This window comes from Elephas maximus, chromosome 2, assembly GCF_024166365.1.
Source record: "Elephas maximus indicus isolate mEleMax1 chromosome 2, mEleMax1 primary haplotype, whole genome shotgun sequence".
NCBI classification, from domain to species: Eukaryota; Metazoa; Chordata; class Mammalia; order Proboscidea; family Elephantidae; genus Elephas; species Elephas maximus.
In genome coordinates this window covers 117879687-117907366 of record NC_064820.1, presented here as the reverse complement: position 1 = coordinate 117907366, position 27680 = coordinate 117879687, and the positions used below count along the sequence as shown (strand labels likewise).

Sequence of the window (27680 nt, the reverse complement as noted above, 5' to 3'; positions counted from 1 at the left end):
TAAAAAAGATTAAAACTTCACTTTAACCATTAAGGTATAAAACACGAAAATGAAGTTACCAGCCTTAACGAATTATTAATTTTGTATTGCTGAGCACTAAATACGAAATTGACAAATGTACAAAGTAAAAAAGCAACCACCTAACAGTAAATCCCTTTGTGAATGAAGTACCCTGACCCTACCAACACCAGCCCAATTAGCATGTTTCAGAGAGTTGATCCTAAGGGAGACTTGAAGCCAGAAATTGACTCAAAGCCTCGAAACACCTCCCCAGTCCCGAATGGCAGAGAGAACGGAGCAGAAATTGCCCCTTCACCCGAGACCCCCACTGTACTAGCTTCACACATATGAGTCTCTTATCTGGAACCACGGGGAACACCAATGGCCAAGACAGGAGGGAGGAGGGAATAAAAGTGGGAGATGAACTTGGCACATGGGAGGAGCATGGCTGAATACTAAAGAGGGGTCACGGAGACTGCAAGGCCCCAGAGCTGGGAAGGGATTAACAGAACACCTCGCAGTCGAGGGTGTCCGCCCCAAATGGAGGGCGGTGCCGGGGAGAGGAGCGCGCACAGTAAAGGTGGTACAGGCGTGATGGGCGGTGCCCACAGCGCTCCAACACTACCCCACATGCCGCAGCACCCCAATCCCGCCGCGGGGAGGGGCCACCCCACCCGCCACCACCCGTTAGCGCCGGCACCCGCCCCCTCAGCCTCCGGGTCCCGGGTTGGTGGGAGGGGCGGGCCTCGAGGGGCCGGGTGTGCAGCCCGGCCCAAATCCCAACCAGGAATGTTCCGCCGCTGGCGGGAGGATGGGCGGGCGACCCCGCAGGCTGAGGCGGGAGTGGGGGTGGCTGAGGGCAGAGAAGAGTCCTCCGCGCCGTCGCCGCCGCCGGGGCCGATTCCTAGTCGCCCCCCTGCGGGCGGGAGGTATTGCCCCGGCTCTTGGCTTGCCCTCCCTTCTCTTACCCCCTCCCCAAGAATTACCCCGCGCAACAGCGCCTGCCGCTGGCGGCGCGAAATGCACCTACCTAGAACCTGACAAGCAGGAGCCCCTCAGACAGGGGAGACAGTCGCCACCCCGCGTCACGGTGGCCGCCGCAGCCAATAAGCGCCGCTGTCACGAGCCTCTGCGGCCAATCCCACTGCACTCCGGTCTCCGGGCACCCTAGAGGCCGCAGCCAATGGATGCAGGTGGAAGGCGGGCGCTGACGCCCGGCCCTCACACCCCCTCCTCACCACCTCCCAGGAGGCGGGGCGCGGCCGATTGGCCTGAACTGCGGAGGGGGCGGGACTCAGGCGCCGGGCCGGGTGGGCTCGCGCAAAGCCGGGGGCAGCGGGCGCGGTGAGGGGAGGCGTGGAGTCGCGGCCGCCGCCTTCTGGGCCCGCTCCCGGGTCCGGGTGGGGTCCCGAGGTCCGCCTGCTCGAGCTGTTCTGTCTGCCTCGGTAACCTGCTTCTCTCTAGACTGTGTCCTGAGCTGCCAGGGTGGGAGTGAGGGTGGGATGAGTCTGGAGACTGACGGCGGCGTCACAGGAAACTTCGGGAGGCTCGCCTGGCCGCAGCCGGAAAGTGGCCGGGCTGGGGGTGATAAGCTGGGCCTCCTGGAAGGGAGTACCCGGCGGGTCCGCGACCGGAAAGGAATTCGGACGGTGGGGGCGGAGGCCTGATTAAAATGTTAAGTGTGCCCGCAGGGTGTTGGGCGAACCTGGGAAGGGAAGCTGTTTGGGGCCGCAGACCCGCTAGTCCAGATACGCACTTTCATCCTCAGAATCAGTCACTTTTTCCTATACTTTCCAGTATTTTACTTGCTTCGGTTTTATAACGTTGATTGCTATAGGATGGTTTCCCGCGTCTCCAGTAGATTCTTCGGGGCCGTGGTGGCGCAGCGGCTAGGCGTTTGGCTGCTAAGCAAAAGGTCGGCGGTTAAAATCCACCAGCCGCTCCTTCCAAACCATATGGGGCAGTTCTACTTTGTCCTATAGGGTCGCTGTGAGTCCGAATCGACTTGAGGGCAACGGGTTTAGTTTGGTAATGGATTCTTGAGTCCTTTAAGAGGAACCATTTCTGTATTCCCAGTGCCTAGGACTGTGTCTAAAAAATACTAGATTTTTCAAATCTGGAATTGTGATGGATGCCGTTAAAAAGCCTACAGCAGGTCCTGTGAATGGCCTCTTCAAGAATCTAGAATGCCTGAAGGACCCAAACTGGTTTTCTCTTCCAGTGAGAGTTATTTCTGAAGTAGCCTTCACTGAAAGAATTAGGTGGGAAATGAGTAATGTGAACTAAACGAAGATAACCGGGTGATCTGTAAAAGTATGATAGGTGGTAGTCACTATTGGGGGTGTGACTCTCCTCTATTGTAGCAGGCTTTTTTAGGCGTTGTATCCTGTGAGTTGGGTTGAACCACATTCTTTTCCTGCAGCAGTCTAATGTCAATCCCATCTCCACACTTCCGCTGAAAAACTTGAGTTACTAGGAACCAAAGAAGAGTGGTAAATATTTTTTCTAAATAGGGTTATTTATTTTACCATCTGAACAGCCCTAGACATAGAAAGACGTACATAAATTTTAAGTTGGACTTTTCTTGTCTACTGTTTTAAAATCAAAGAACCCAAAATATTGAGACTATGAACTTAAAATGATTACTTTTTGGTTTTTAAATAGTTCTCTAAAATGATCTCACATTAGGGGTATCTTATCCCTGAACCACTAATAAATTTCAATAGAAACAGAAATTATAATAAAGTTAGTATTTGGCCTATATTTTGTAGTGGCTGTTAACTGCACAACCTAAGCCATACGTATTGTTTTTGGGTGCCGTCGAGTCTGTTCCAATTCATAGCAACCCTATGAACAACAGAACGAAACACTGCCCGGTCCTGAGCCATCCTTGCCATGGTTGTTATGCTTGAGCTCATTGTTGCAGCCACTGTGTCAATCCACCTCATTGAGGGTCTTCCTCTTTTCCACTGACCCTGTACGCTGCCAAGCATAATGTCCTTCAGGGACTGATCCCTCCTGACAAAATGTCCGAAGTATGTAAGGCTCAGTCTCGCCATCCTTGCTCTTAAGGAGCATTGTGTTTGTGCTTCTTCTAAGACAGATTTGTTCATTCTTTTGGCAGTCCATGGTATATTCAATATTCTTTGCCAACACCACAATTCAAAGGTGTCAGTTCTTCTTTGATCTTCCTTATTCATTGTCCAGCTTTCACAAGCATATGATGTGATTGAAAATACCATGGCTTGGGTCAGGCGCACCTTAGTCTTCAAGGTGACATCTTTGTTCTTCAACACTTTAAACAGGTCCTCTGCAGCAGATTTACCCAATGCAATGTGTCTTTTGATTTCTTAACTGCTGCTTCCATGGCTGTTGATTGTGGATCCAAGTAAAATGAAATCCATGACAACTTCAGTCTTTTCTCCGTTTATCGTGTTGTTGCTCATTGGTCCAGTTGTGAGGATTTTTGTTTTCTTTATGTTGAGGTGCAATCCATACTGAAGGCTGTGGTCTGTGATCTTCATTAGTAAGTCCTTCGAGTCCTCTTCACTTTCAGCAAGCAAGGTTGTGTCATCTGCATAACGCAGCTTGTTAATGAGTCTTCCTCCAATCCTGGTGCCCCATTCTTCTTCATATGGTCCAGCTTCTCAGATTATCTGCTCAGCATACAGATTGAATAGGCATGGTGAAAGAATACAACCCTGATGCACACCTTCCCTGACTTTAAACCAATCAGAATCCCCTTGTTTGTCCGAACAACTGCCTCTTGATCTATGTAAAGGTTCCTCATGAGCACAATTAAGAGTTCTGGAATTCCAATTCTTCGCAATATTATCCTCAGTTTGTTATGATCCACACAATCGAATGCCTTTGCATAGTCAATAAATACAGGTAAACATCCTTCTGGTATTCTCTGCTTTCAGCCAGGATCCATCCGACATCAGCAATGATATCCCTGGTTCCATGTCCTCTTCTGAAACCGGCCTGAATTTCTGGCAGTTCCCTGTCTATATACCATATGTATTAAACCCCTTAAAATAGAAATTTGTTTCCTGTGAACATTAAGAGTGGTGGTATATGGTATGTTAATATGAATGAAATGAATGAATATTTGTGAATTAAATAGGTAAAGCCAAAATTCGACTTCTCCCAGCCAAACCTGCTGCCATCAAGTTAATTCCGACTCATAGTGACCCTATAAGACAGAGCAGAACTGTCCCATAGAGTTTCCAAGGAGCACCTGGTGGATTCTAACTGCCGAACTTTTGATTGGCAGCCATAGCACTTAACCACTATGCCACAACTTCATCAAGGCTTGCCTTTCCCAAGAACCCTAGACTTTTTCCTTATCCTTACACAAAGGGAATCTAGAAAGATGTGGTTGGTGAATTATTACATATTTGCAGAAAGTAGCTTTGAATAGGAATAAAGATATAATAGTGAAGATAGAGCTGTTTAATATGTCTTAGTACTGCTGTAACAGAAATACCAGAAGTGGGTTGCTTTAACCAACAGGTTTATTTTCTCACAGTTTAGGAGGCTAGAAGTCCGAATTTAGGTTGCTAGGTCAAGGGGAAGGCTTTCTTTCTGTGGATCTGGAGAAGGGTCCTTGTCTCTTTTCGGTTTCTATTCCTAGATTCCTTGGCAGTCATGCAGCATGCATCTTCCCCTCCTTTTGTGCTTGCTTGCTTGCTGAATCCGCTGCTCTTTTATATCTCAAAAGAGATTGACTGAAGACACACCCTACACTAATACTGCCTCATTAACATAAAGAAAACCCATTCCCAAATGAGATTATAACCACAGGTACAGGATTTACAACATATATTTTGGGGATACACAACTCAATCCATAGCCATATACACCCTGTGTGTTTTTTAAGGAACTCAGATCTCTGAAGAGAATAAGCATCTTTCCAGTTCTTCGGCTATTACTCAGTTCTTACCAATTCACTCAAGAAACTACTTTGTACAATGTGTTGTACTAGGAAATGTAATTTTAAATGAATACATTTGAAAGAAATGCATGTGGGGAGAATCTATGGTGCATTTTTGAAACTGAAAAAAAAAAATCATAGCAAATTCACTTTAATTTTTTCCCTGTTGTATCACTCTGAACTGCACCACATTTAACAGCACTTTGTTTCTCCTAATTTCAGATAAACTGTGCAACCCCTTATATCTGTAAATATAGGGAGAATATGGAAGAATGAAAGAAAATAATTCCTGTCTAGGTGATCCATGGGCCTCATAAAATACTAAGCATCTCCACAGGGCCTGGAGGGACATGAATCTCAGTTGGAATTGTTAGCATAGCATTTAAGCAATCTGTCTTCTATCATTAAGATTTAGATCTATACCAGGTAGTACCGTGGCTTTGAAATGTCACAGTACTACCTAGGTATATAAAAAAAAAAAAACTAAAAAAAAAAAATTTTTTTTTCTTGCAATAAACAAATAAGTCCTTATTTTCCCAAATGCCAATTTTTATCTTTTCTAATAACCTTATTTACTTGGACAAATGAATATAATAATGTAGATGTAATAAAAACTGATTGAAAGTTTTTAACTTTTGTTGGTTAGTACCACCCATCCCTCTTACGATGTCTCCTATTTTCCTATTTAAAAGTTTCTTACATGCTTCAAGATGAATTTTGGTTGGGTATCATCTGTCCTCATAATATCCCTCCCTGTTTTTCTGAATCTGGGCCCCTTCTCTTTTCCTTCTTTCTGCTAACCTCCTTGCTTTGTGACTCTGCTCTCTCTGATCCACAGCTCATACCTAACTAGTTGCACATACCAATCCTAAAATGGAGATGATGATGAGATATACAATATGGAAGGCTTATCTATATATATATATGCTACACTGTTTTCAGTGGATTAAATTGATTTTGAAAATTACTATCAATGAATACTGTTACCAGAGGTCATGTTTGAATGAAATTTTCTTTAGGACTTTTTTATTAGCTTTCCAAATTTCAAAAAATGGCTATAGGCTTCCTTTATTTTATAAATCTGTATAAGGAAAATAAGGGGAGGAAAGAAGAGAAGAAATGGTGGAGTTAGAGGAAGAAAACTATTCTTCCTTCAGTCTAGATGCCAAATTCATGAACACCATCTCACAAACATCACTCCCAGCCAAAGGTTGGCCTACTTCCTAGCACTCCAATGTTGGGTCTCCTGCTTCCCTGACCTACACTGCATGGAACAATACTATCACCAACACACCCAGTTAAGACATACCCTCTCCAAAATATCCCTGGATCACTCAAGGCCTGTCCCTTTTTAAGGCATCCGTTTCTCAGAGTTAACCCGTCCTTTCCCTCATTCCCCTAGTTCTACCTAGTTCATTGTGCCTTCAAAGATAACTGTCAAGTGTGTGTTAATGAAAGTCATGGTTAGTGTGGGTTAATAGACTAGCATCATCAGAATCACCTGAAAACCTTTTCAAACTAAGACTCTCAGATTGGCCTCTCAGATTCTGACTCGGAAGTATTGGGAAGAGTTCAGAAAACCTGTATATTTGGAACGAAACAAGTGAATCTGGTCAACAGTGGGTTGAACACAGACACTTTGGTCTCTCCACAAACTGCTTCGTGCTGCATAAACATAAATCCAGATCATCAGGAATCTAGGGCCCAGGGATCTACAAGAACATGGGTGGAGAGAAAGGCTGAAAATAATCAGACTGGTTGAAAGTCTGTATAAGGAGTAAATAGACACCAGCCAAGCAGCCAGGCAGAACACTGCCCAACCCCAATCCAGAGACGATAAGACTTACTCCCTGGAGAGGTTCAACTAGAGAAGCTCTGGTCTTGAGGACATCGTGACAGCTGAGTATGGGGTGAGGTGCCTTACGCATATCGGTGGAATAAGTGAAAATCTGCATACTGAATATGAGACTTCCTTTCCCACTCAGCCCCCATAATTCCAGTTTCCAGGTTCATATCCGAAGAGGATATTGAAGGATTCCTTGCTAGAGAAATTGACCACCCCAAAGAAAATTACTTTTATGGGTGCTGGGAAGACTCTTTTAATAAAACAGGCAGATCACCTGCCAAATCACATCAAAATGAGAGCTCTCTGTCTACAAGTTCCAGGCACACAGGTAGGGTTCCCTCACACTTAAATATGATAGATAACTGGGGATCACTTTTGAGGAAACCCACAGTCATGAAAATGAGACACCAAACAAAATAATATTGAGGAGCAGGGCAAAGCCAAAGCAAAGAAAATATCAAAAGAATTATGAGCAATATCCTCAGTGAAGGAAAAGAAGATATTGCATCTATGAATGAAAACAGGATGTTATTTTTTAAAAGAAATATTCAGAGAAAAAATGGGCTTTTGGCATTAAAAATATTTTTGAATTCAATAAAAAAAATCAATAGCAGGATGGAAAAAATGAATTTGAGAAGTCTCAAAACGGCAAAAAGACAAAACGAGTTGAAAAGTAGGAGAGAAAAGATTTTTTAAGAAAGGAGGACTGGAGATCAAATATCTAACCTGTAGGAGTTCCAGAAAGAGAAAAGAAGATGGGTGGGAAGAAGTGTAGAATTTTTTTGAGTGTAAAGGACACTTTTCCAGAACTGAAGGACCTGAGTTTCCAGATTGAAAAGTACTTGCAAAATGAATGAAAAGAACTTACATAAAGGCACATAATCATGAAATGTCAGAAAAACAAAGGTAAAGAAATTTTTCAAAATGTTTTAGGCAGAATAGCAAAAGGATCACAGACAGAAGATGAAAACTAAGCGTGGGAAATGGCATTGGACTTTTCAACAATTACGTGGGAATCTAGAATAAAATGGAACAATATCTTTGAATTTCAAAAAGAGATTAGTTGTTGTTAGGTGCCATCTAGTTGGTTCCACAGTGACCCTATGTACAACAGAACAAAACACTGCCAAGTCCCGAGCCATCCTGACAATTGTTATTATGCTTGAGCCCATTATCGCAGCCACTGTGTCTGTCCATCTCCTTGAGGGTCTTCCTCTTTTTCACTGACCCTCTGCCGTACCAGACATGGTGACCTCCAGGGACTGGTCCCTTCTAATAGTATTTCCCAAGTACGTGAGATGAAGTCTCGCCATTCCGGCTTCCAAGGAGCACTATGGCTGTACTTCTTCCAGGAAAGATTTGTTCCTTCTTCTGGCAGTCCATGATACTACACATTCAATATTCTTCTCCAACACCGTAATTCAAAAGCATCAATTCTTCCTTGGTCTTCTTATTCATTGTCTGGCATTTTCATGCATATATAGTGATTGAAAATATTGCGTGGGTCAGGCACACCTCAGTCCTCAAGGTGACGTCTTTGCTTTTCAACACTTTAAAGAAGTCTGGTAGCAGATTTGCCCAATGCAATGCGTCGTTTGATTTCTTGACTGCTGCTTCCATGGCTGTTGATTGTGGATCCAAGTAAAATGAAATCCTTGACAACTTCAACCTTTTCTCCATTTATCATGATGTTGCTTATTGGTCCAGTTGTGAGGATTTTCGCTTTCTTTATGTTGAGTTGTGATCCATACTGCAGGCTGCGGTCTTTGATCTTCATTAGTAAGTGCTTCAAGCCCTCTTCAGTTTCAGCAAGCAAAGTTGTGTCATCTGCATAACAAAGGTTGTTAATGAGTCTTCCTCCAACGCTCATGCCCCATTCTTCATATAGTTCAGCTTCTTGGATTATTTGCTCAGCATACAGGTTAAATAAGTATGGTGAAAAGATACAACCCTGATGCACACCGTTACTGACTTTAAACCACGCAGTGTTCCCTTGTCCTGTTCAAACGACCACCTATTGGCCTATGTACAGTTTTCACAGGAGCACAGTTAAGTGTTCTGGAATTCCAATTCTTTTGCAATGTTATCGATAGTTTGTTATGATCCACACAGTCGAATGCCTTTGTTTAGTCAGTAAAACAAAGGTAAACAAACATCTTTCTGGTACTCCCTGCTTTCAAGCAAGATCGACCTGACATCAGCAATGACATCCCTCATTCCACATCCTCTTCTGAATCCAGCTTGAATTTCTGGCAGTTCCCCATAGATGAATTGATACAACCGGTTTTGAATATCTTCAGCAAAATTTTACTTCCATGTGATATTAATGATATTGTTTGATAATTTCTGCATTCTATTGAATCATCTTGCTTTGGAATGGGAACAAATATGGATCTCTTCCAATTGGTTGGCCAGGTAGCTGTCTTCAAAATTTCTTGGCGTAGATGAGTGAGCACTTCCAGCACTGCATCCGTTTGTTGATATGTCTCAGTTGGTCAATTTCTGGAGCCTTGTTTTATGCCAGTACTTTCAGTGCAGCCTGGAATTCTTCCCTCTGTACCATGAGTTCTTGATCATATGTTACCTCCTGAAATGGTTGAGCATCAACCAATTCTTTTTGGTATGGTGATTCTGTATCTTTCATTTTCTTTTGATGTTTCCTGTGTCATTCAAGTAAACCCTGGTGGCGCAGTGGTTAAGAGCTATGGCTGCTAACCAAAAGGTCAGCAGTTCAAATCTATCAGGTGCTCCTTGGAAACTCTGTGGGGCAGTTTTACTGGGCCCTATAGGTTCAGTAGGAGTCGGAATCAACTGGACGGCAAGGGGTAACGGGTGTCGTTCAATATTTTGCCCATAGAACCCTTCAGTATTACAACTCGAGGCTTAAATTTTTTCTTCAGTTCTTTCAGCTTGAGAAATGCTGAGCATGTTCTTCCCTTTTGGTTTTCTAACTCCAGGTTCTTACACATTTCATTATAACACTTTACTTTGTCTTCTTGAGCCACCCTTTGAAATCTGTTCAGCTCTTTTACCTCATCATTTTTTCCATTTGCTTTAGCTACTCTAAGTTCAAGAGCAAGTTTCCAAGTCTCTTCTGACATCCGTTTTGGTCTTTTCTTTCTTTCCTGTCTTTTTAATGATGTCTTGCTTTCTTCATGTATGATGTCCTTGATGTCACCCCACAACTTGTGTAGTCTTCAGTCACTAGTGTTCAATGTGTCAAATCTGTTTTTGAGATGGTCTCCAAATTTAGGTGGAATATACTCAAGGTTGTATTTTGGCTCTAATTTTCTTTAGCTTCAACTTGAATTTGCATGTAAGCAATTGATGGTCTGTTCTGCAGTCAGCCCCGGCCTTGTTCTGACTGATGATATTGAGCGTTTCCATTGTCTCTTTCCACAGATGTAGTCGATTTGATTTCTGTGTTTTCTATTTGGTGAGGTCCTTGTATACAGTTGTCATTATGTTATTGAAAAAAAAGTATTTGCAATGAATAAGTCATTGTTTGTCTTAGATATCTAGTGCTTCTATAGCAGAAATACCACAAGTGGATGGCTTTGACAAACAGAAATTTATTCTCTCACACTGTAGGTAGCTCGAAGTCTGAATTCAGGGCACCAGCTCTATAGCAGAAATACCACCAGTGGATGGCTTTAACAAACAGGAATTTATTTTCTCACAGTCTAGATGGCTAGAATTCCAAATTGAGGGCACCAGCTCTCTCTGTGGCCTCTGGGGGAAGGTCTTTGTCATGAGTCTTTCGCTGGTCTAGGAGATTGTCAGTGCAGGGACCTTAGATCCAAAGAACACACTCTGCTTCCAGCTCTTCTGGCTTGGTGGTAATGAGGTCCCTATCTTTCTGCTTCCTTCTCTGCCCTTTTATCCCTTGCAAGATAAAATGTGATGCAGATGGTATATACACACAATGGAATACTACACAACAATAAAGAACAATGAGGAATCCACAAAACATCTCACAACATGGATGAATCTGGAAAACATTATGCTGAATGAAATTAGTAAGTTGCAAAAGGACAAATATTTTATGAGACCACTATTATAAGAACTCAAGAAAAGGCTTAAACACAGAAGAAAACATTCTTTGATGGTTATGAGGGAGGGGAGGGAGGATGAGGGGAATTCACTAACTAGGTAGTAGACAAGAATCATCTTAGGTGAGGGGAAAGACAACAACACACAATACAGAGGAAGTCAGCACAACTGGACTAAACCAAAAGCTAAGAAATTTCCTGAACACAATCAAACACTTGGAGGGTCAGAGTTGCAGGGGCTGGGGACCATGGTTTCAGGGGACATCTAGGTCAATTGGCATAACAAAGTTTATTTAGAAAATGTTCTGCATCCCACATTGGTGAGTGGCATCTGGGATCTTAAAAGCTTGTGAGAGGCCATCTAAGATGCACCAATTGGTCCCAATCCACTTACAGCAAAGGATAATGAAAAATACCAAAGACACAAGGAAAATATTAGCCCAAGAGACAAAAGGGCCACATAAACCAGATACTCCATCAGACTGAAACCAGAAGAACTAGATGGTGCCCAGCTGCCATCAATGACTGCCCTGACAGGAAACACAACAGAGAGTCCCTGATGGAGCAGGAGAATAGTGTGGTGCAGAACTCAAATTTACATAAAAAGACCAGACTTAATGGTCTGAATGAGACTGGAGGAACTCTAGAAGACATCACCCCTGGACTCTCTGTTAACACAGAACTAAAACCATTCCCGAAGCCAACTCTTCAGACAAAGATTAGACTGGATTATAAAACATAAAATAATACTTATGAAGGGTGTGCCTCTTAGTTCTAATAAATACACCAGACTAAATGGGCAGCTCCTGTCCCAAGGTGGGATGAGAAGGCAGAAGGGGATAGGAGCTGGTTGAATGGACACAGGAAACCTGGGGTAGGAAGGGGGAGTGTGCTGTCACATTATATGGATTGCAACTAGTGTCACATAATATATGTTTAAGTTTTTTATGAGAAATTAACTTGATCTATAAACTTTCACCTAAAGAACAATTTAATTAAAAAAATAGGTGATGCAGGCCACTCCCAGGGAAACTCCCCTTACATGGGATCAGGACTGTGACCTGAGTAAGGGTGTTGCATCCCACCCTAATTCTCTTAGACATAGCCTAGTTTTGCCTCATTAACCACAGGCAGAGATTAGGATTTACAACACATAGGAAAATTACATCAGTTCACAAAATGGTGGACAACCATTTGGTAAATCATAGCCTAGCCAAGTTGATATGTGTTTTGGAGGGACACAATACAATCCCTAACATTGATCTTGCAAAATTCTATCATGTGATTGCTAGCATTGTTTCTGTCACCAAAGCGGTGTTTTCCAGCTATTGATCCTTTGTCTTTGTTTCCAACTTTCGCATTCCAATCACCTGTAATTATCAATGCATCTTGATCGCACATTTGATCAATTTCAGACTACAAAAGTTGGTAAAAATCTTCGATTTCCTAATCTATGGCATTTGTAGTTGGTGCATAAATTTGAATAATAATCATGTTAACTGACAGACACGTAGTGGGGAGATTATTTACAATATAGAATTCTCTATAAAGCCAACCAGTCAAACAAGTGTAAAAGTAGAATGAAACTGTTTTCAATGAGGAACCATTTTAATTCTCCTGGAATCCAGATTTCTGGGTCCATGGAGTTGGGGTGACCCATTCAGGTCATTTGCCTTTTGGAGTCCTTGTGAACTTTGAGCCTTTAAGGAACTGTTTTCCTAAAGTCACCTTCAAGTAAAATAATAGCCTCCTAAACAGCTTAGATCGTTTTGCCTTAGGCATTGGTTTTTTTTTTTTTTTTTTTGAGATTATCTGTATGCAGCCAGTTTCCAGAGGAATGAACTCCAGGATCTGACTGGAAGCTCAGTTTTAGGATATATGGCATGTCATTAATGACTGTTGCACTGACTGACCCTTAAGCCCTGCACATTCTCTGAGAACCCAACATGGATGGAATTTACAGTGATCCGCAGGAGACTACCCTGCCAGGATCCCATTCTTATAACCTACTTTTACTGTCCCCTCTTTAGAAGGCCTTCCCAATACCTTTGGATTGACACTGCCCAGTTTGAATCATATGTACTCGCAATAAATATATTCTGCTACATTAATATTGGTGTTTCTTTGCGCATTTAGGTTTTTACATCAGACATAAGATCTCAAAATGTTTTCTTCCTATAGAAGCTTTTCTCAGGAGAGTGCATAAGGGAACCTTCCACCAAATATACCCAAAAAAGGGAATAAAAATAAGAGAGATGGAGATATGGCCTTAATACTGGAAAAAGGAAAAGGGAATACTCAGAATGAAGATTAAGGAAATTTTCAGGATAACAGCTGTATGACAGGCCTAAAAAGCAATCCATACAGACTGAGGCAAGAGAATGGAAGTCTACACAACTGATGTCTCCAAGAAAAAAGTAATGGGATAAATAAGTTACTTTGTGTATTTGGTAACACAGAGAGATGTATTAGGATTCTGACAATTTAAAGATGACTTAGGGGTCGGCATGTAAAAGACAAAGTGAATGGAAAGGGAAGCAATGATTACAACCACAGGAAAAACAAAGTTTGTAAAAAAAAAAAAAGACAAAAAACTACATTTAAAAAATGCAATCATAATACATGATTCTGCTATTTTAAAAATAATTACAGAATCATCCTAATCTAAGCACTGAATATTGATTTGACCAAAAATTATAATATTATCTACATGGTAGGAATTTTTGTTGTGTGCTATCAAGTCAATTCTGACTCATAACAACCCTGTAAGACAGAGTAGAACAGCCTCATAGGATTTCCAAGGCAGTAATCTTTACGGGTGCAGATCACTACATCTTTCTTCCTTGGAGGGGCTGGTGGGTTTGAACCCCTGACTTTTTGGTTAGCAGCTGAGTGCTTAACCACTGCACCACCAAGGCTTCTTTTTGTAGGAATGGGGCGAGGGAGGCTCTAAGGGGAAGTAATATGAGATACCCTTTTCTTCTGTAATAGGAAGTTGTAATGGTTAATGTTATGTGTCAACTTGGCTGGGCCACGATTCTCAGTGATTTGGAAGTCGAATGATGTGATCACTTCCATGATGAGATTTGATGTAATGTGATAACCTCCATGATGGGATCTGCTGTGAGTAGCCAGTCAGTTGAAAGGGAGTTTCCTTGAGTGTGTGGCCTGCATCAAATATAAGTGGGCATTTTGGCAAGGCTCAAGGGCTTTTGCCTGCTCTGGATCCTGCAGCTGTCTCCTGTTCATCTGACTTCTGGCTCTGGGTACTTGAGCTATCAGCTTACCTGCCATCTTGCCTGCCAACCTTGGGATTCGTTGGTCTTCACAGCCTGTGAGCAAGAGCCCTGCTCACTGACCAGCCGATCTCGGGTTCACTAGCCCCTGAAGCTCCATGAATCAGGAGAAGCCTCCAGCCTGACTTATGGATTTGGGATGTTCTAACCTCTACAACCTTGTGAGCCGCTTCTTTGATATAAATCTCTTTATATAAACATTTATATGCCTTGCTGGTTTTGCTTCTCTAGAGAACCCAGCCTAAGACAGAAGTCAACAGATAATTTCTAAAATTTAAAAAGCTAGAAAGGGTATTGTAAGCATGCTTCATGGTAAAAAAGATAAATACCAGTGCTGAGAGTAGAGTTCAAATATGGTTATGGGTTGGGGCTTGGGCTACCCCTTTATGTTATAATCCTTGTAATGTCATCTCACTTGTTATTGCATTGAGGAAAATAAAATAATTCTCTGTAGGCAAGTCTGCAGCACAGCCAGGTTTGAGAACTACTAAGAGAACAGGAATCAACTCGGCGGCACTGGGTTTAAGAGAACAGGATAAGGAATACCTTTCCATATCACTATAAAGAGCATGTATGTTAAAAAGAATTCTGCTAGATATAGTGCTGTATCTTTGCTCTTTAATTTGGGCAGTTACTCATTCAACAAAGATTTGTTGAACACCAGTTATGTCCCAAGCACTGTAAGAGGCTCTGAGAATACAACAGGGAATCGCCGGACAAGCTTCATGAAAAAGCCAAGTGGGAGATACAGACAATAAATAAGAGAGAGAAAAAAAGACCATCTGCAAATTGTGATCAATGCTAGGAAGGAAATGATGTAAAAGTGAATAAAGATTCAAACACTAAGCTTCATGTCTCAGCTACACAGTTACATAATGTAGGTTTAAACCAATTTCTTAACCTTTCTGAGCCTCCATTTTACATTACTAATTGCAGGTAATAATTCTAACCTCATGGGGTTCTTATGAGGATTACAGGAGATGGAGTAAAAGAAAGCGGTTTTTAGTTTGTAAATTCCTGTTCAGATTAAGGTATTTACACTGAGGGCAGGCCTTTATCACCTCTTAATTGGTTTCTCGGCCTACCTCCCTAGGGTTCTTTATGTACATTGTCAACGGAATAAGCCACCTAACCATCATTTTCTTTTTTTTCTTTTTTTGAGGTTTGAACAGGATTTCAACCTACTGTTCTCCAGTTTGTTCCGACTCATAGCTACCCTAGAGGACAGAGCAGAACTGCCCCATGGGTTTTCCAAGGCTGTAAATCTTTACAGAAGCAGACTGTCAAGTCTTTCTCCATCAGAGTGGCTGGTGGGTTCAAACTGCTGACCTTTTGCTTAGCAACTGAGCACTTTAACTGCTACGCCTCAGGCACCTTTATTCAGAGCAAATTGTTGGTTAGGGCAGGCTGCCTTTGGAATCTTTCTCCTTTTACTTACAGAAGCCACCTCCTACCTAAGTCCTGACTACCTTACAACAGCAATAAAAAACATGTAATTTCCATTTGCCATTTCCTAGGCTCACAGTCACCTGCGTAAAGGCTTAACCTGGCCTGTCTAGAGCTAGATGCTCAGGGGGCTAACCTGCAGCACTCCTGGCTGGGCTGTTCAGAGCAGCTTCTGCTTGCAGCAGGTAGTAATAGCAGTTACTCTGCTTTGTTACCGAAGGATGTTACTCCATTGTGTTTCCCATAAAATTTATAATAGGACAAATTATTTCTTATATTTTTATATATGTGTAATACAGATAACCAAGACTAGTGATACAGGAAACTAAAACCATAGTGTGTTCATTGAGGATTTCCCTCTATGAAGCAACATAATATAATATTCCTCAACTTATTAAATTTTTCAATATTTTGTTATATAAAATTACTTTGCTATGACAACCACGGTCGTCAGTATTGACCTCTGGGCTAAAGCACTCCTGACATTGCATTTTTGAGTGACAAGAGTTATTATCCCTGTCTTCTATAATCAATAACATTGCTACTCTGCAAGAATTTAGCTAAGAAATAGTTTAAGTTCAAAAAAGATTTTGTAAAAACTTGAGGGTACTACAAAGTCATTCATCACTTTCTAGCCAAGCAACCGGACTTAATATGATCTCTTGCCCTCTTCTGTTGATAATTCATGTTTCTTTTTCCAATCAGTAGCTCAAAGAAAAGATAGAATAATTGAGTTTTCAAATCCTGCCAGATTTTTCATGATAGCCATTATAGATGAACAATATAGAATTCCACCGAAGTATTAGAATCTCATGCAAAACTCTAACAAATGAACATCTCACTATGTTAGGCTATCCTGTTCTTTCCCATATTTAAAAATTCTAATACGCTAATATGCTAAAGTGGTAATAGTTACTTTTCATGAACTTTAGCATCTGATCTCAAGCACTTATAATAGAAATAGAGCCGCAGTTCAATTCTGAGTTTTGGCAACATAGGAGTGCCAGATATTTCTGAATAAAGAATTTTTATAAACATTTTGGCATTTGAAAAGTATCACCAACACGCTATTTGGTGTTAGTTCTACAGTCACTTACTGCTCAGAAAAGAACCCCAAACTCAACCAATGTCTTATTTCACAAAGTCTAGTTATAATTGAAGGATTTACTATTTGTCTAAGAAAAAAGTTATGCAGGAATTTTTATCAAATAGCAACTACTACAAAAGGAATGGCAGAAAATGACTTCATGAAAAATACACTAAAATTTTGACATTTTTATTTAGGAACCACCAGAGTTTTAGTGTTTAATATTTAATAGCACAATCAACCAAGGTCCAAGATGTGAAGTTACCATGTTCAAGAAACTGAGGGAAAAAGATAACTCTGAAAAGGAACTATATGATTTACAGTAAGAATGCACACTTATAAAACCTGTCTACACATACTAAAAACCTAAACAACCTAGTGCCGTCGAGTCAATCTACACATACTAGTTAGGTGCAAAAGGCCATTCAGCCTTCTCTTGGCTTGTAAAAACAGTGTTCCAAATCTGTGTAAATTATTAGCGAACTTCAACTCTTTTGTGTGGCAGGGATCTTGTCTTCACCTTCCAGTTCTTCCCGCCCCAGCTGGGTCATGAAGTCTGTAATATTTTTCTCTAGATCATCAACGCAACTACTCACGTCAGCAATTCTTCCAATGATCTGGTCAGACATAGTCTGAAATTTATCTTGCATTTGTTGCAGCAGTGTCTGGACCACTGAGGTGAAATCCGTCATGATCTTGGGGTCAGTCTCTGCCATCTTCCTGGTTCCAAGTTTGGTGGTGATGTCTCAGGCCATCATTTTCATTTTACTGTTCCTACATTCAAATACTTTAGCTTAGAGGATAAATCTAATTTCTTAACCTTGGCTTCAGGGCTCTAGACAAATCTATAAGCAATTTAACTATCGAGCTTTAACGCCTACCACACAGTTACCTCTCCCCACTCCCCTCCAGCAAAAGAATACTTTATGCCTCCACATTTACTTTAAATTGTTTTTTTAATTTATATACAGTGAAATTCATTCATTTTGGTGTTTGAGTTTTGACTAATGCATAATCATGTAACCACCACTGCTATCAAGATGTACAGCAGTTCAAACACCCCCACAAAATCCCCTCATGCCATTCCTCTGTAGTCAACCCAACTCTTAAGCCCTTGTGTACTGTCAAGTGGATTCTGAGTCATATGACAGGATAGAACTAGAGCCGATCACCAGATCTTATCTCCCTCAGAGGGGCTGGTGGATTCGGAACATCCACATTTCCACCGGCAGCCAAGCACTTAACCATTTCCCCACCAGGACTCCTTGTTAACCCCTACCACCACCACCACCATTTGCTGTCCAACCGAGTCCAATTCATAGCGACACTATAAGACAGAGTAGAACTTTCTCACAGGGTTTCCAAGGCAATAAGCTTTACAAAAGCAGACTGCCACATCTTCCTCCCACAGACCAGCTGGTGGGTTAGAACTACCAACCTTCAGGTTAGCAGCCAAGCACTTAACCACTGTTTCACTAGTGCTTCTTTCTTAACCCTCTGTGGTTGGTTGTTACATGCTGTCCAGTTGGTTCCAACTAATAGCAACCCTACATACAATAGAAGGAAACACTGCCGAGTTCCGAGCCATCCTTACAATTGTAGCTATGTTTGAGCCCATTGTTGCAGCTGCTATGTCAATTCATCTCCTTGTCTCTTTTTCACTGACCCTCTACTTTTCCAAGCATGATGTTTTTCTTCAGGGACTGGTACTCCTGATAACATGTCCAAACTAAATGAGAGAAGTCTCTCCATCCTTGCTTCTAAGGAGAATTCTGGCTGTACTTCTTCCAAGAGAGATTTGTTTGTTCTTCTTGCAGTCCATGGTATATTCAATATTCTTCATCAGTGCCATAATTCAAAGGCATTAGTTTTTCTTTGTACTTCCTTATTCATTGTTCAGCTTTCCCATGTATATGAGGCAATTGAAAATATCCTGGCCTGGGTCAGGCACACCTTAGTCCTCATAGTGACATCTTTGCTTTTTAACACTTAAAAGAGGTCTTTTGCAGCAGATTTGCCCAATGCAAAACATCATTTGATTTCTTGACTGTTGCTTCCATGAACGTTGATTGTGGATCCAAGTAAAATGAAATCCTTGACAATTTCAATCTTTTCTTTGGTTACCATGATGTTGCTTATTAGTCCAGCTGTGATGACTTTTCTTTTTGTTAAGGTGTATTCCATACTGAAAGCTCTTCATCAATAATTGATCTTTATCAATAAGCGCTTCAAGTCCTCTTCACTTTCAGAAATCAAGGTAGTGTCATCTGAATATCACAGGTTGTTAGTGAATCCTCCTCCAATTCTCATGCCTCGTTCTTCTTCATGTAGTCCTGTTGTCTCAGATTATTTACTCAGAATATAGATTGAATAAGTATGGTGAAAGGATCTCTAGTGTTGTTTCTACCACCAGCACCATATTTTGCAACTACCAATTCTTCTTTGTTTACAACTTTTGCATTCCAATCACAAGTAATTATCAATGCAACTTGATTGCATGTTTGATCAATTTCAGACTGCAGAAGTTGGTAAAATCTTCAATTTCTTCATCTTTGGCTTTAGTGGTTGGGGCATAAATTTGAATAATAGTCATATTTTCTTCCTTGTAGGTGTATGGATATTATCCTATCTCTGACAGTATTGTACTTCAGGATAGATCTTGAAACATTCTTTTTGACGAAGAACATGGTGTCATTCCTCTTCAATTTGTCATTCCCAGCGTAGTAGATCATAAGATTGTCCTATTCAAAATGGCCAATACCAGTCTCTTTCAGCTCACTAATGCCTAGGTACTGCTGTTTATGAGTTCCATTTCATTTTTGATGATTTCTAGTTTTCCTAGATTCATACTTCTTACATCCCATATTCCAATTATTAATGGATATGTACAGCTGTTTCTTCTTATTTTGGGTTATGCCACATCAGCAAATGAAGGTCCCTAAAGCTTGACTCCACCCACATCATTAAGGTCAACTTTACTTTGAGGAGGCAGCTCTTGTCCAGTTGTATTTTGAGTGCCTTCCAACCTGAGGGACTCATCTTCCAGGACTATATCAGCCAATGTCCCACTGCTATTCATAAGGTTGTCACTCGCTAATTTTTCTCAGAAGGAGATTGCCAGGTCCTTCTTCCCATTCTTTCTTAGTCTGGAGGCTTAGCTAAAACCTGTCCACCATGGGTGACCCTGATGGTATTTGAATGCCAGTGGCATAGCTTCCAGCATCACAGCAACACACAAGCCACCATAGTATGACAAACTAACAGACACGTGGTAGCCCTTATATGGCTATGGAATCCTTTAATACTACATCTCAAGGCTTAAATTTTTTCTTCAGTTTTTTTCTGCTTGAGAAATGCTGAGTGTGTTCTCCTTTGGTTCTAACTCCAGGTCCTCGCGCATTTCATTTTAATGCTTTTTCTTCTCAAGCTGCCCTTTGAAACCTTCTGTTCAGCTCATTTACTACATCATTTCTTCCATTTGCTTTAGCTACTCTGTGTGCAAGAGCAAGTTTCAGAGTCTCTTCTGACATCCAGTTTATTTTCTTCTTTCTTTCCAGTCTTTTTAATGACCTTTTGCTTTCATCATGTATAATGTCCTTCATGTCATTCCACAACTCATCTGGTCTTTGGTCATTAGTGTTCAATATGTCAAATCTATTCTTGAGATGGTCTCTAAGTTCAGGTGGGATATATTCAAAGACATACTTTGGCTCTTGTTGACTTGTTCTAATTTTCTTCAACTTCAGCTTGAATATGCATATGAGCAATCGATGGTCTGTTCCACAGTCAGCCCCTGGCCTTGTTCTGACTAATGACATTGAGCTTCTCCATAATCTCTTTTCATAGACGTAGTCAACTCGATTCATGTCTATTTCATCTGGCAAGGGCCACGTGTATAACTGCTGTTTTTGTTGTTGGAGAAGTGGTACTTGCAATGAGTAAGTCTTAGTCTTACAAAATTCTGTCATGCAGTCTGCAGAGTTGGTTCTATCACTTAGTTCTTATTTTCCAACTACTGATTGTTCTTCTTTGTTTCCAGCATTCAAGTTCCAGTCACCAGTAATTATCAATGCATCTTGATTGCATGTTTGGTCAATTTCAGTCTGCAGAAGTTGGTAAAAATCTTCAATTTCTTCACTTTTGGCATCACTGGCTGGTACATAAATGTAAATAATAGTTGTATTAACTGGTCTCCCTTGTAGGCATATGGGTATTACCCTATTACTGATGGCATTGTACTTCAGGATAGATCTTGAATGTACTTTTTGATGATGAGTAGGACATCACTCATCTTCAATTTGTCATTCCTGGCATAGTAGACCATATGATTGTCTTATTCAAAATGGCCAATACCAGTCCCTTTCAGTACACTAATGCCTAGGATATTGATCTTTATGTATTCCACTTCATTTTTTACAACTTCCAATTTTCCTTGATTCATACTTCATACATTCCACATTTTGATAATTAATGGATGGTTGCAGCTGTTTTTTTCTCATTTTGAGTGGTATCTCAAACCTTGAGTCCATCCATATCATTAAGGTCTGCTCTACTTTGAGGAGGCAGCTCTTCCACAGTCATCGTTTGAGTGCCTTCCAACCTGACTGGCTCATAGTGCAGCATTATACCAGACAATGTTTCACTGCTACTCATAAGGTTTTCACTTGCCAGTTTTTTTAGAAGTAGATCACCAGGTCCTTCTTCCTCATCTTAGTCTGGAAGGTCTGCTGAAACCTCTTGAACATGGGTGACTGTGATTGTTAAAGTTATGTGTCAACTTGGCTTGGCCATGATTGTCAATGATTTGGTAGTTATGCTGTAGTTTGGCAGTCATATGATGATGATCATGTCCATGATGAGATTTGATATAATGAGATCACCTCCATAATGGGATCTGCCGTGAGTAGCCAATGAGTCGAAAGGGAGTTTCCTTGGGGGTGTGGCCTGTGTCAAATAAATAAGTGGACTTTCTGGCAAGACTTGTAGGTTTTTGCTTGCTCTGAATCCTGCAGCTGGCTCCTGTTCATCTGAACTCCAGTTCTTGGAACTTGAGCTTGTAGCTTACCTGCCATCTTGCCTGCCAGTCTTGGAATTCATTGATCCTCACGGCATTTGAACAAGAGCCCTGCTGTCTGACCTGTCCTTCTTGGGTTCGCCAGCCCCTGCAGCTATGTGAAACAGGAGAAGACTCTATCTTGACCCATGGACTTGGAATGTTCCAGCCTCTACAATCACATGAGCCATTTCCTTGATATAAATTTCTCTCTCTGTATATATACTTATATGCTTTATTGGTTTTGCTTCCCTAGAGAACTCAGCCTAAGACAGTGACCCTGTTGGTATTTTAAATACCAGTGACATAGCTTCCCACAACACAGCAACACATAAGCCACTATAGTACAAAAAACTGACAGATGAACGGTGGTCTTAACACTTACACTCACTAATCTGTTCTAGTTCCTAGTATTTTTCCTCTTTCAAAATGTTATATAAATGGAGTCATATTTTATGTAACATTTGAGCCAGGCTTCTTTCACCAGCATAATGCATTTGAGATTCATCCATGTTATTGTGTGTATTAATAGTTTCTTCTGTTTTGTTTCAGTGTAGTGTTTCATTGTCTTTTTATTCATTTCCCAGTTGAGGGACGTCTGGGTTTTTTCCAGTTTTGGGTGATTATGGATAAAGTTGTTCTAAATATCCTCATACATGTTTTATTGTATAAGCATAAACTTTGAATTCACTAGGGTAAATACCTAGGAGTAGGCTTGCTCAGCCCAATGATAAGTCCATGTTCATAAGAAACTACCAAATGTTCCTCAAAGTGGCTGCATCATTTTATATTCCCATTAGCCATGTATTAGAGTTCCAGTTGCTCCTCACTCTCAGTGGCATTTGTTATTGTCAGGTGTCTTTGTTTCGTTTTATAATTATTATTATTTGGTGAGGAATGTTTGTTTGCTTTGCCACTCTGATCAGTGTATAGTGGTATCTCCTTGTGGTTTTAATTTGCATTTCCTTAATGATAAAGAACAAATTATGGATAACATTGGGAAGAGTGGGAATTCCAGAATGCTTAATTGTGCACAGGAGGAACCTGTACATAGACCAAGAGGCAGTCATTAGAACAGAACAAGGGAATATGGCGTGGTTTAAAGTCAGGAAAGGCATGCATCAGGATTGTATTCTTTCACCATAGTTATTCAACATGTATGCTGAGCAAATAATTCGAGAAGCTGGACTGTACAAAGAAGAATGGGGCAACAGGATTGGAGGAAGACTCATTAACAACCTGCGTTATACAGATGACACAACCTTGCTTGCTGAAAGTGAAGAGGACTTGAAGCACTTACTAATGAAGATCAAAGACCGCAGCCTTCAATATGGATTACACCTCAACGTGTAGAAAACAAAAATCCTCACAACTGGATCAATAAGCAACATCATGATAAACTGAGAAAAGATTGAAGTTGTCAAGGATTTCATTTTATTTGGATTCACAATCAACACTCATGGAAGCAGCAGTCAAGAAATCAAATGATGTAATGCATTGGGCAAATCTGCTACAAAAGATCTCTTTAAAGTGTTAAAGAGCAAAGGTTTCACCTTGAGGACTAAGGTGTGCCTGACCCAAGCCCTTGTGTTTTCAATAGTCTCATATGCATGCGAAAGCTGGACAATGAATGAGGAACACCAAAAAAGAATTGATGTCTTTGAATTATGATGTTGGAGAAGAATATTGCATATACCATGGACTGCCAAAAGAACAAACAAATCTGTCTTGGAAGAAGTACAGCCAGAATGCTTCCTAGAAGCAAGAGTGGTGAGACTTCATCCCACATACTTTGGACTTGTTATCAGGAGGGATCAGTCCCTGGAGAAGGATGTCATGCTTGGTAAAGTAGAGAGTCAGCGAAAAAGAGGCAGACCTTCAATTAAATGGATTGACACAGTGGCTGCAACAGTGGGCTCAAGCATAACAATGATTGTGAGGATGGTGCAGGACTGGGCAGTTATTTCATTCTATTGCACATAGGGTTGCTATGAGTTGAAATCGACTTGACAACACTTAACAACAACAATAGTTAATAATTTTAAGCATCTTTTCACATGCTTATTTGCCATCCATGTATCTTCTTTGGTGAAGTGTCTGTTTAAAGCTTTTGCCCATTTTTTAAATTGAGTTCCTTGTTTTCAATAAAAAGAACAAAACTGAAGGACTTTTACAACCTGATTTCAAGATTTATTATAAAGCTAGAAGAAGGGAGAGAATGAGGTATGGATTATGCATAGATACACAGATGAATAGAACAGAGTATAGAAATGTACCCTTGCAAATATGCTCAATTAATCATTGACAAAGGTGCAAAGACAATACCATGGAGAAAGGATAGTCTTTTCAACAAATAGCTGTGGAATGATTAGGCAACCACATGTAAAAAAATAAACCATGACCCATACATCTCTCCATATACAAAAATTAAGTCAAAATGAATCATAGACCTAAATGTAAAGTGAAAAACTATAAAACTTTTAGATGAAAAGGTAGAAGAAAATCTTAAAGCACAATCCATAAAAAGCAAAAATTGGTAAATTGAACATCAAAAGTATAAACTTTTGCTCTGTGAAAGAAAGAGAATGAAAAGACAAACCCAGCTGGGAAAAAGTAATTGCAAATCACATATCTGCCAAAGGGCTTATAACCAGAATATACCCCTCCACTTTTAAAGAAGTGTTTTCCATTCTTTCAGGCTCAACTTAAATCCCATTTCTGTGAAAACTTCAAATACCAGATGAGCTGGAATTCATCTGTCTGGGCCATTAGTGGATGAATGAAGGAGTGTATCTCAGCCATTATTACTTCCACTAGGATAATATACCCTGATAAATATACCCTAATATTCTTGTATGCTTTTTTACTGAAAACCTGTATGTATTTGCCAGACACTTGATATGGATTAGGTATGGTGCAGTGTGACCATGAAATGAAATGAAATGAGTGAAACAAATAATAAATATCATTGGATGGCATTACAGATCCCAGATTGCTCACATTATGCCTTGCCCCTAAGGAGGTCTTATCTAATGAGAGTGCTGGTGAGGTATATTTTATAACTGGGTATAATGTCTTCTGTGGATTTATGAATATGTTTTTCTAAGTATGCAGTTTTAAATTTGGAAAAATTTCTAAATATTTTTTGTTTTTTATATCGTTGAAATAGCAGTTTTTCTGTTTAGTTTCAGCCTTGGCCAAATCTACTGTTGTATTATTATTTTCCTTTAAAATCAGAAGCTTTTGTCTTGTGTGAAGAACATTTAGTCTGATTTAATTTTTGATTTGCTAAATTTAAATGCAGCTCCTTTTTCTAGTCCTAGATTAGTGGTAAGAATTAAGTGATAAATTATTATCTTGGACAGTGGTATTCCAGGGGTTCAGGAAAATATGTAACCTTGATATTTCTCAAAGTTTTTAGACTAGAGGTGTACTACATACAGAGCTTCCCAATACATACACACTAAAGGAAAGGTGGCCCTATTCAGCAAGGTTAACACAGGTATAGTACCAGCATCATGGGCATGCTACCCTCATTTGCATTCACACTTAGAAAGGCCCTGTGCTTGGCTTAATGCTCTACTGTCACCATCTTGAAATGCCTAATAATTTTATCTTTAAACTTGTGTTTTGTAAGTGATGTTTAATGTGACAATGGAGCATGCATGTAAGCAGAGGAGATACACAAAACGTGCATTGTCCAACATTCTTCACCGTTCCATTCACATTACTATTCCCAGTGCTTCATGAGCACAGCATTCCAGCGGACCCACAATGCATGGGGGTTTAGTGAGACTCAAAGCAAGTTAAAGCTAAGTGTGTGATGTTTTAATCTGAGTAAGGGAGGTGGCTGACATCCCAAGAGGTCATGCATTTCCTTCAAACCAGAACTCCTTCAGATGCACAAAGAAGGTGTTTATTTGGAAACGGATTTTCTTTGTTATGTTAATGAGGCAGTATTCTTGTCGGGTGTATCCAAGGTCTAAGTCAACCTCTTTTGAGATATAAAACTGCAGAGTAAGCAAGCAAGCATACAGGCACAGATGGGGGAAGACAGATGCCTTGCCACATGAGATCTCTAAGGGACCAAGAAACAGAAGCTGAAAAAGAGACAAGGCCCTTGCCCCAGAGCCAACACAGAGAGAAAGCCTTCCCCTAAAGCTGGCACTCTGAATTCGGACTTCTAGCCTCTTGTGTAAGAAAATAAATTTCTGTTTCTTAAAGCTACCTACTTGTGATATTTCTGTTATAGCAACAAGAGATAACTAAGACAGAAGACAGAAGGTAATGGTGTTCTAAGAAACACGAACAACCAAGAAACCGTATCATATTCTTTCTTACTTGTGTTACTTCCCTGTATTAGCCAAGCGCTTGTCCTAAAAATGTTCATACAAGAGGAAAGGGAAAGATAGGGCAACTCATAGTTCCTTTCTCTTTCAGTTTTTTCTTACTCATCAGTAAACTGAAGGTAGAGAATGCTGGCAGAATGTGCATGGATCAAGAACTAAAATAAAAATAGTTCAGTTAGATTTGTGCAGAGCTTTCACTGTTCCAGTAAGAATGAACACATATTCATATGCTAGCTACGAAATGTGAATTCTATACCTTCCTTCATTCCCCTTATATTTACATTTAAAACTGGCATTGCACAATATAAAGATGAATGGTAAAATTCATGCTAATAATTTAAAACTTTCTTTAATGAACAACATTAAATAGCAAATAAAAATATCATGACAAGTCAAGAGAGAGATGAACTGAAAAAGAAAGGAAAATACATTATATTTTAGCATCTCTAATAGCACTTTTTCCCTGCTTTTTGAGCAAAGTGCATTTTTCATTAGCACTAATGGGTCGTGCCTGGGTACCTCAGCTTAACTGAGAAGAAGCTGTGCACAGAGGCATTCATTTGCCTGAGCCAATCTGTTTGTGCTGCCATGTCGTTTATAACTGTAATTTAGAATTTGGTTTCATACAAAGGCCCCATAGAAGAACAGGCGAAATATGTATCTCAGTAGTTTCTAATTGCATTTCCCATTCTAAATTAAAAAGAAATAAGTTTAGATGTAATTTTATCTATTTCCCTTCACTCTGTAGGATATCTGGGTATAAAAAAAAAAAAAAACTAAACGTAGGACTTTTTTTGTTGTTTCACTTGTATCTAGGGGCATTTTTAAGGAAAACAATTGAGTTTGTTCTTATTGTAAACTCACAGTCTGCTATGTAACATCATTGTTGCAGGGCAAGGCTTCTCAGCTTGGGACCAAGTCCTGCCTAGGTTCTTGCCTTCTACTGACAAAGAATGACCAGGAGAGGCACAGGGGTTCCACAAGAACAAAGGTTTATTAGTGACCGAAAGAAAGCAGAGGCTCCCGAGGGAGAGTCCGAGAAGGGTTTTCGCCTATGCTAGCCTCCAGTCTCTCCCCAAAGAGAGGCTTTCCTGGAGTTTATAAGGGGTTTTAGATGGGAAGGATCTCATGTTTTATTCACTGCTTTTTCATGTTTTGGAAGGGGGGGAAGGCGGGGCTTTCTGGGACATGGTGGGGTTAAAGAAATCGTGTGTGAGCAACTGGAATCCAAGGTGGAGTCAGCTTGGACGCTGTCCTGTCACCACTACGCAGTCTCGGTGGCCACTTGACAAGACTGTAAAGTCTCACTCATTTTCACCACACATGCCCGGGGGATCAGCTGACTGTGTTCATCTTCGGGAAACAGCTTGTAGAGAAGATATGTAGAACTCCATGCATCAGGGTCCAGGATGTGGATTATCTTGTGACACCACCCCTTATGGTTGAGTCCTGAAAAAACAACTTAAAAGAGAGAGATGCAAAAATTTGTACCTCCCTGGCTGCATGTGTGAGTTATCTTATAACACCACGTCCAGGATAGAGTCCCAGCCTTCTGTCCCTGTGTCATCGTGACTGTCACTGAGACAAAACGGAGGAAGTGATGCAAGATAGAAGG

The 27680-nt window shown here is 40.6% G+C and overlaps 2 protein-coding genes across 8 annotated transcripts in view; one reads left to right on the top strand and one right to left on the bottom strand.

Annotated features, from left to right (window-relative positions):
• FER (FER tyrosine kinase) overlaps positions 1-1352 on the bottom strand; it is a 477482-nt gene extending 476130 nt beyond the window's left edge. For all 7 annotated transcript variants that reach the window (XM_049857769.1, XM_049857753.1, XM_049857743.1 and 4 more), the window contains exon 1: positions 1031-1352. The gene's annotated coding sequence lies outside the window, so the exon portion shown is untranslated. The remainder of the gene's footprint in view (positions 1-1030) is intronic.
• On the top strand, positions 595-23667 carry LOC126066777 (translation initiation factor IF-2-like). The gene is made up of 4 exons (XM_049868147.1): positions 595-929; positions 1299-1445; positions 15293-15440; positions 22863-23667. The coding sequence occupies exons 1-4, from the start codon at positions 595-597 to the stop codon at positions 23067-23069; spliced, it is 837 nt and encodes a 278-aa protein (XP_049724104.1). The 3' UTR covers positions 23070-23667.
• The last annotated feature ends 4013 nt before the right edge of the window (positions 23668-27680 follow it).

Excerpts from the sequence above, each read along its gene's own strand:
- LOC126066777 (XM_049868147.1), top strand. The coding sequence starts at position 595 with ATGGGCGGTGCCCACAGCGCTCCAACACTACCCCACATGCCGCAGCAC. Across the intron at positions 930-1,298 it reads CGCCCCCCTGCGGGCGGGAG|GCGCCGGGCCGGGTGGGCTC; the intron begins GTATTGCCCCGG and ends GGCGGGACTCAG. Across the intron at positions 15,441-22,862 it reads TTTCTCCATCAGAGTGGCTG|TTATTCAACATGTATGCTGA; the intron begins GTGGGTTCAAAC and ends CTTTCACCATAG.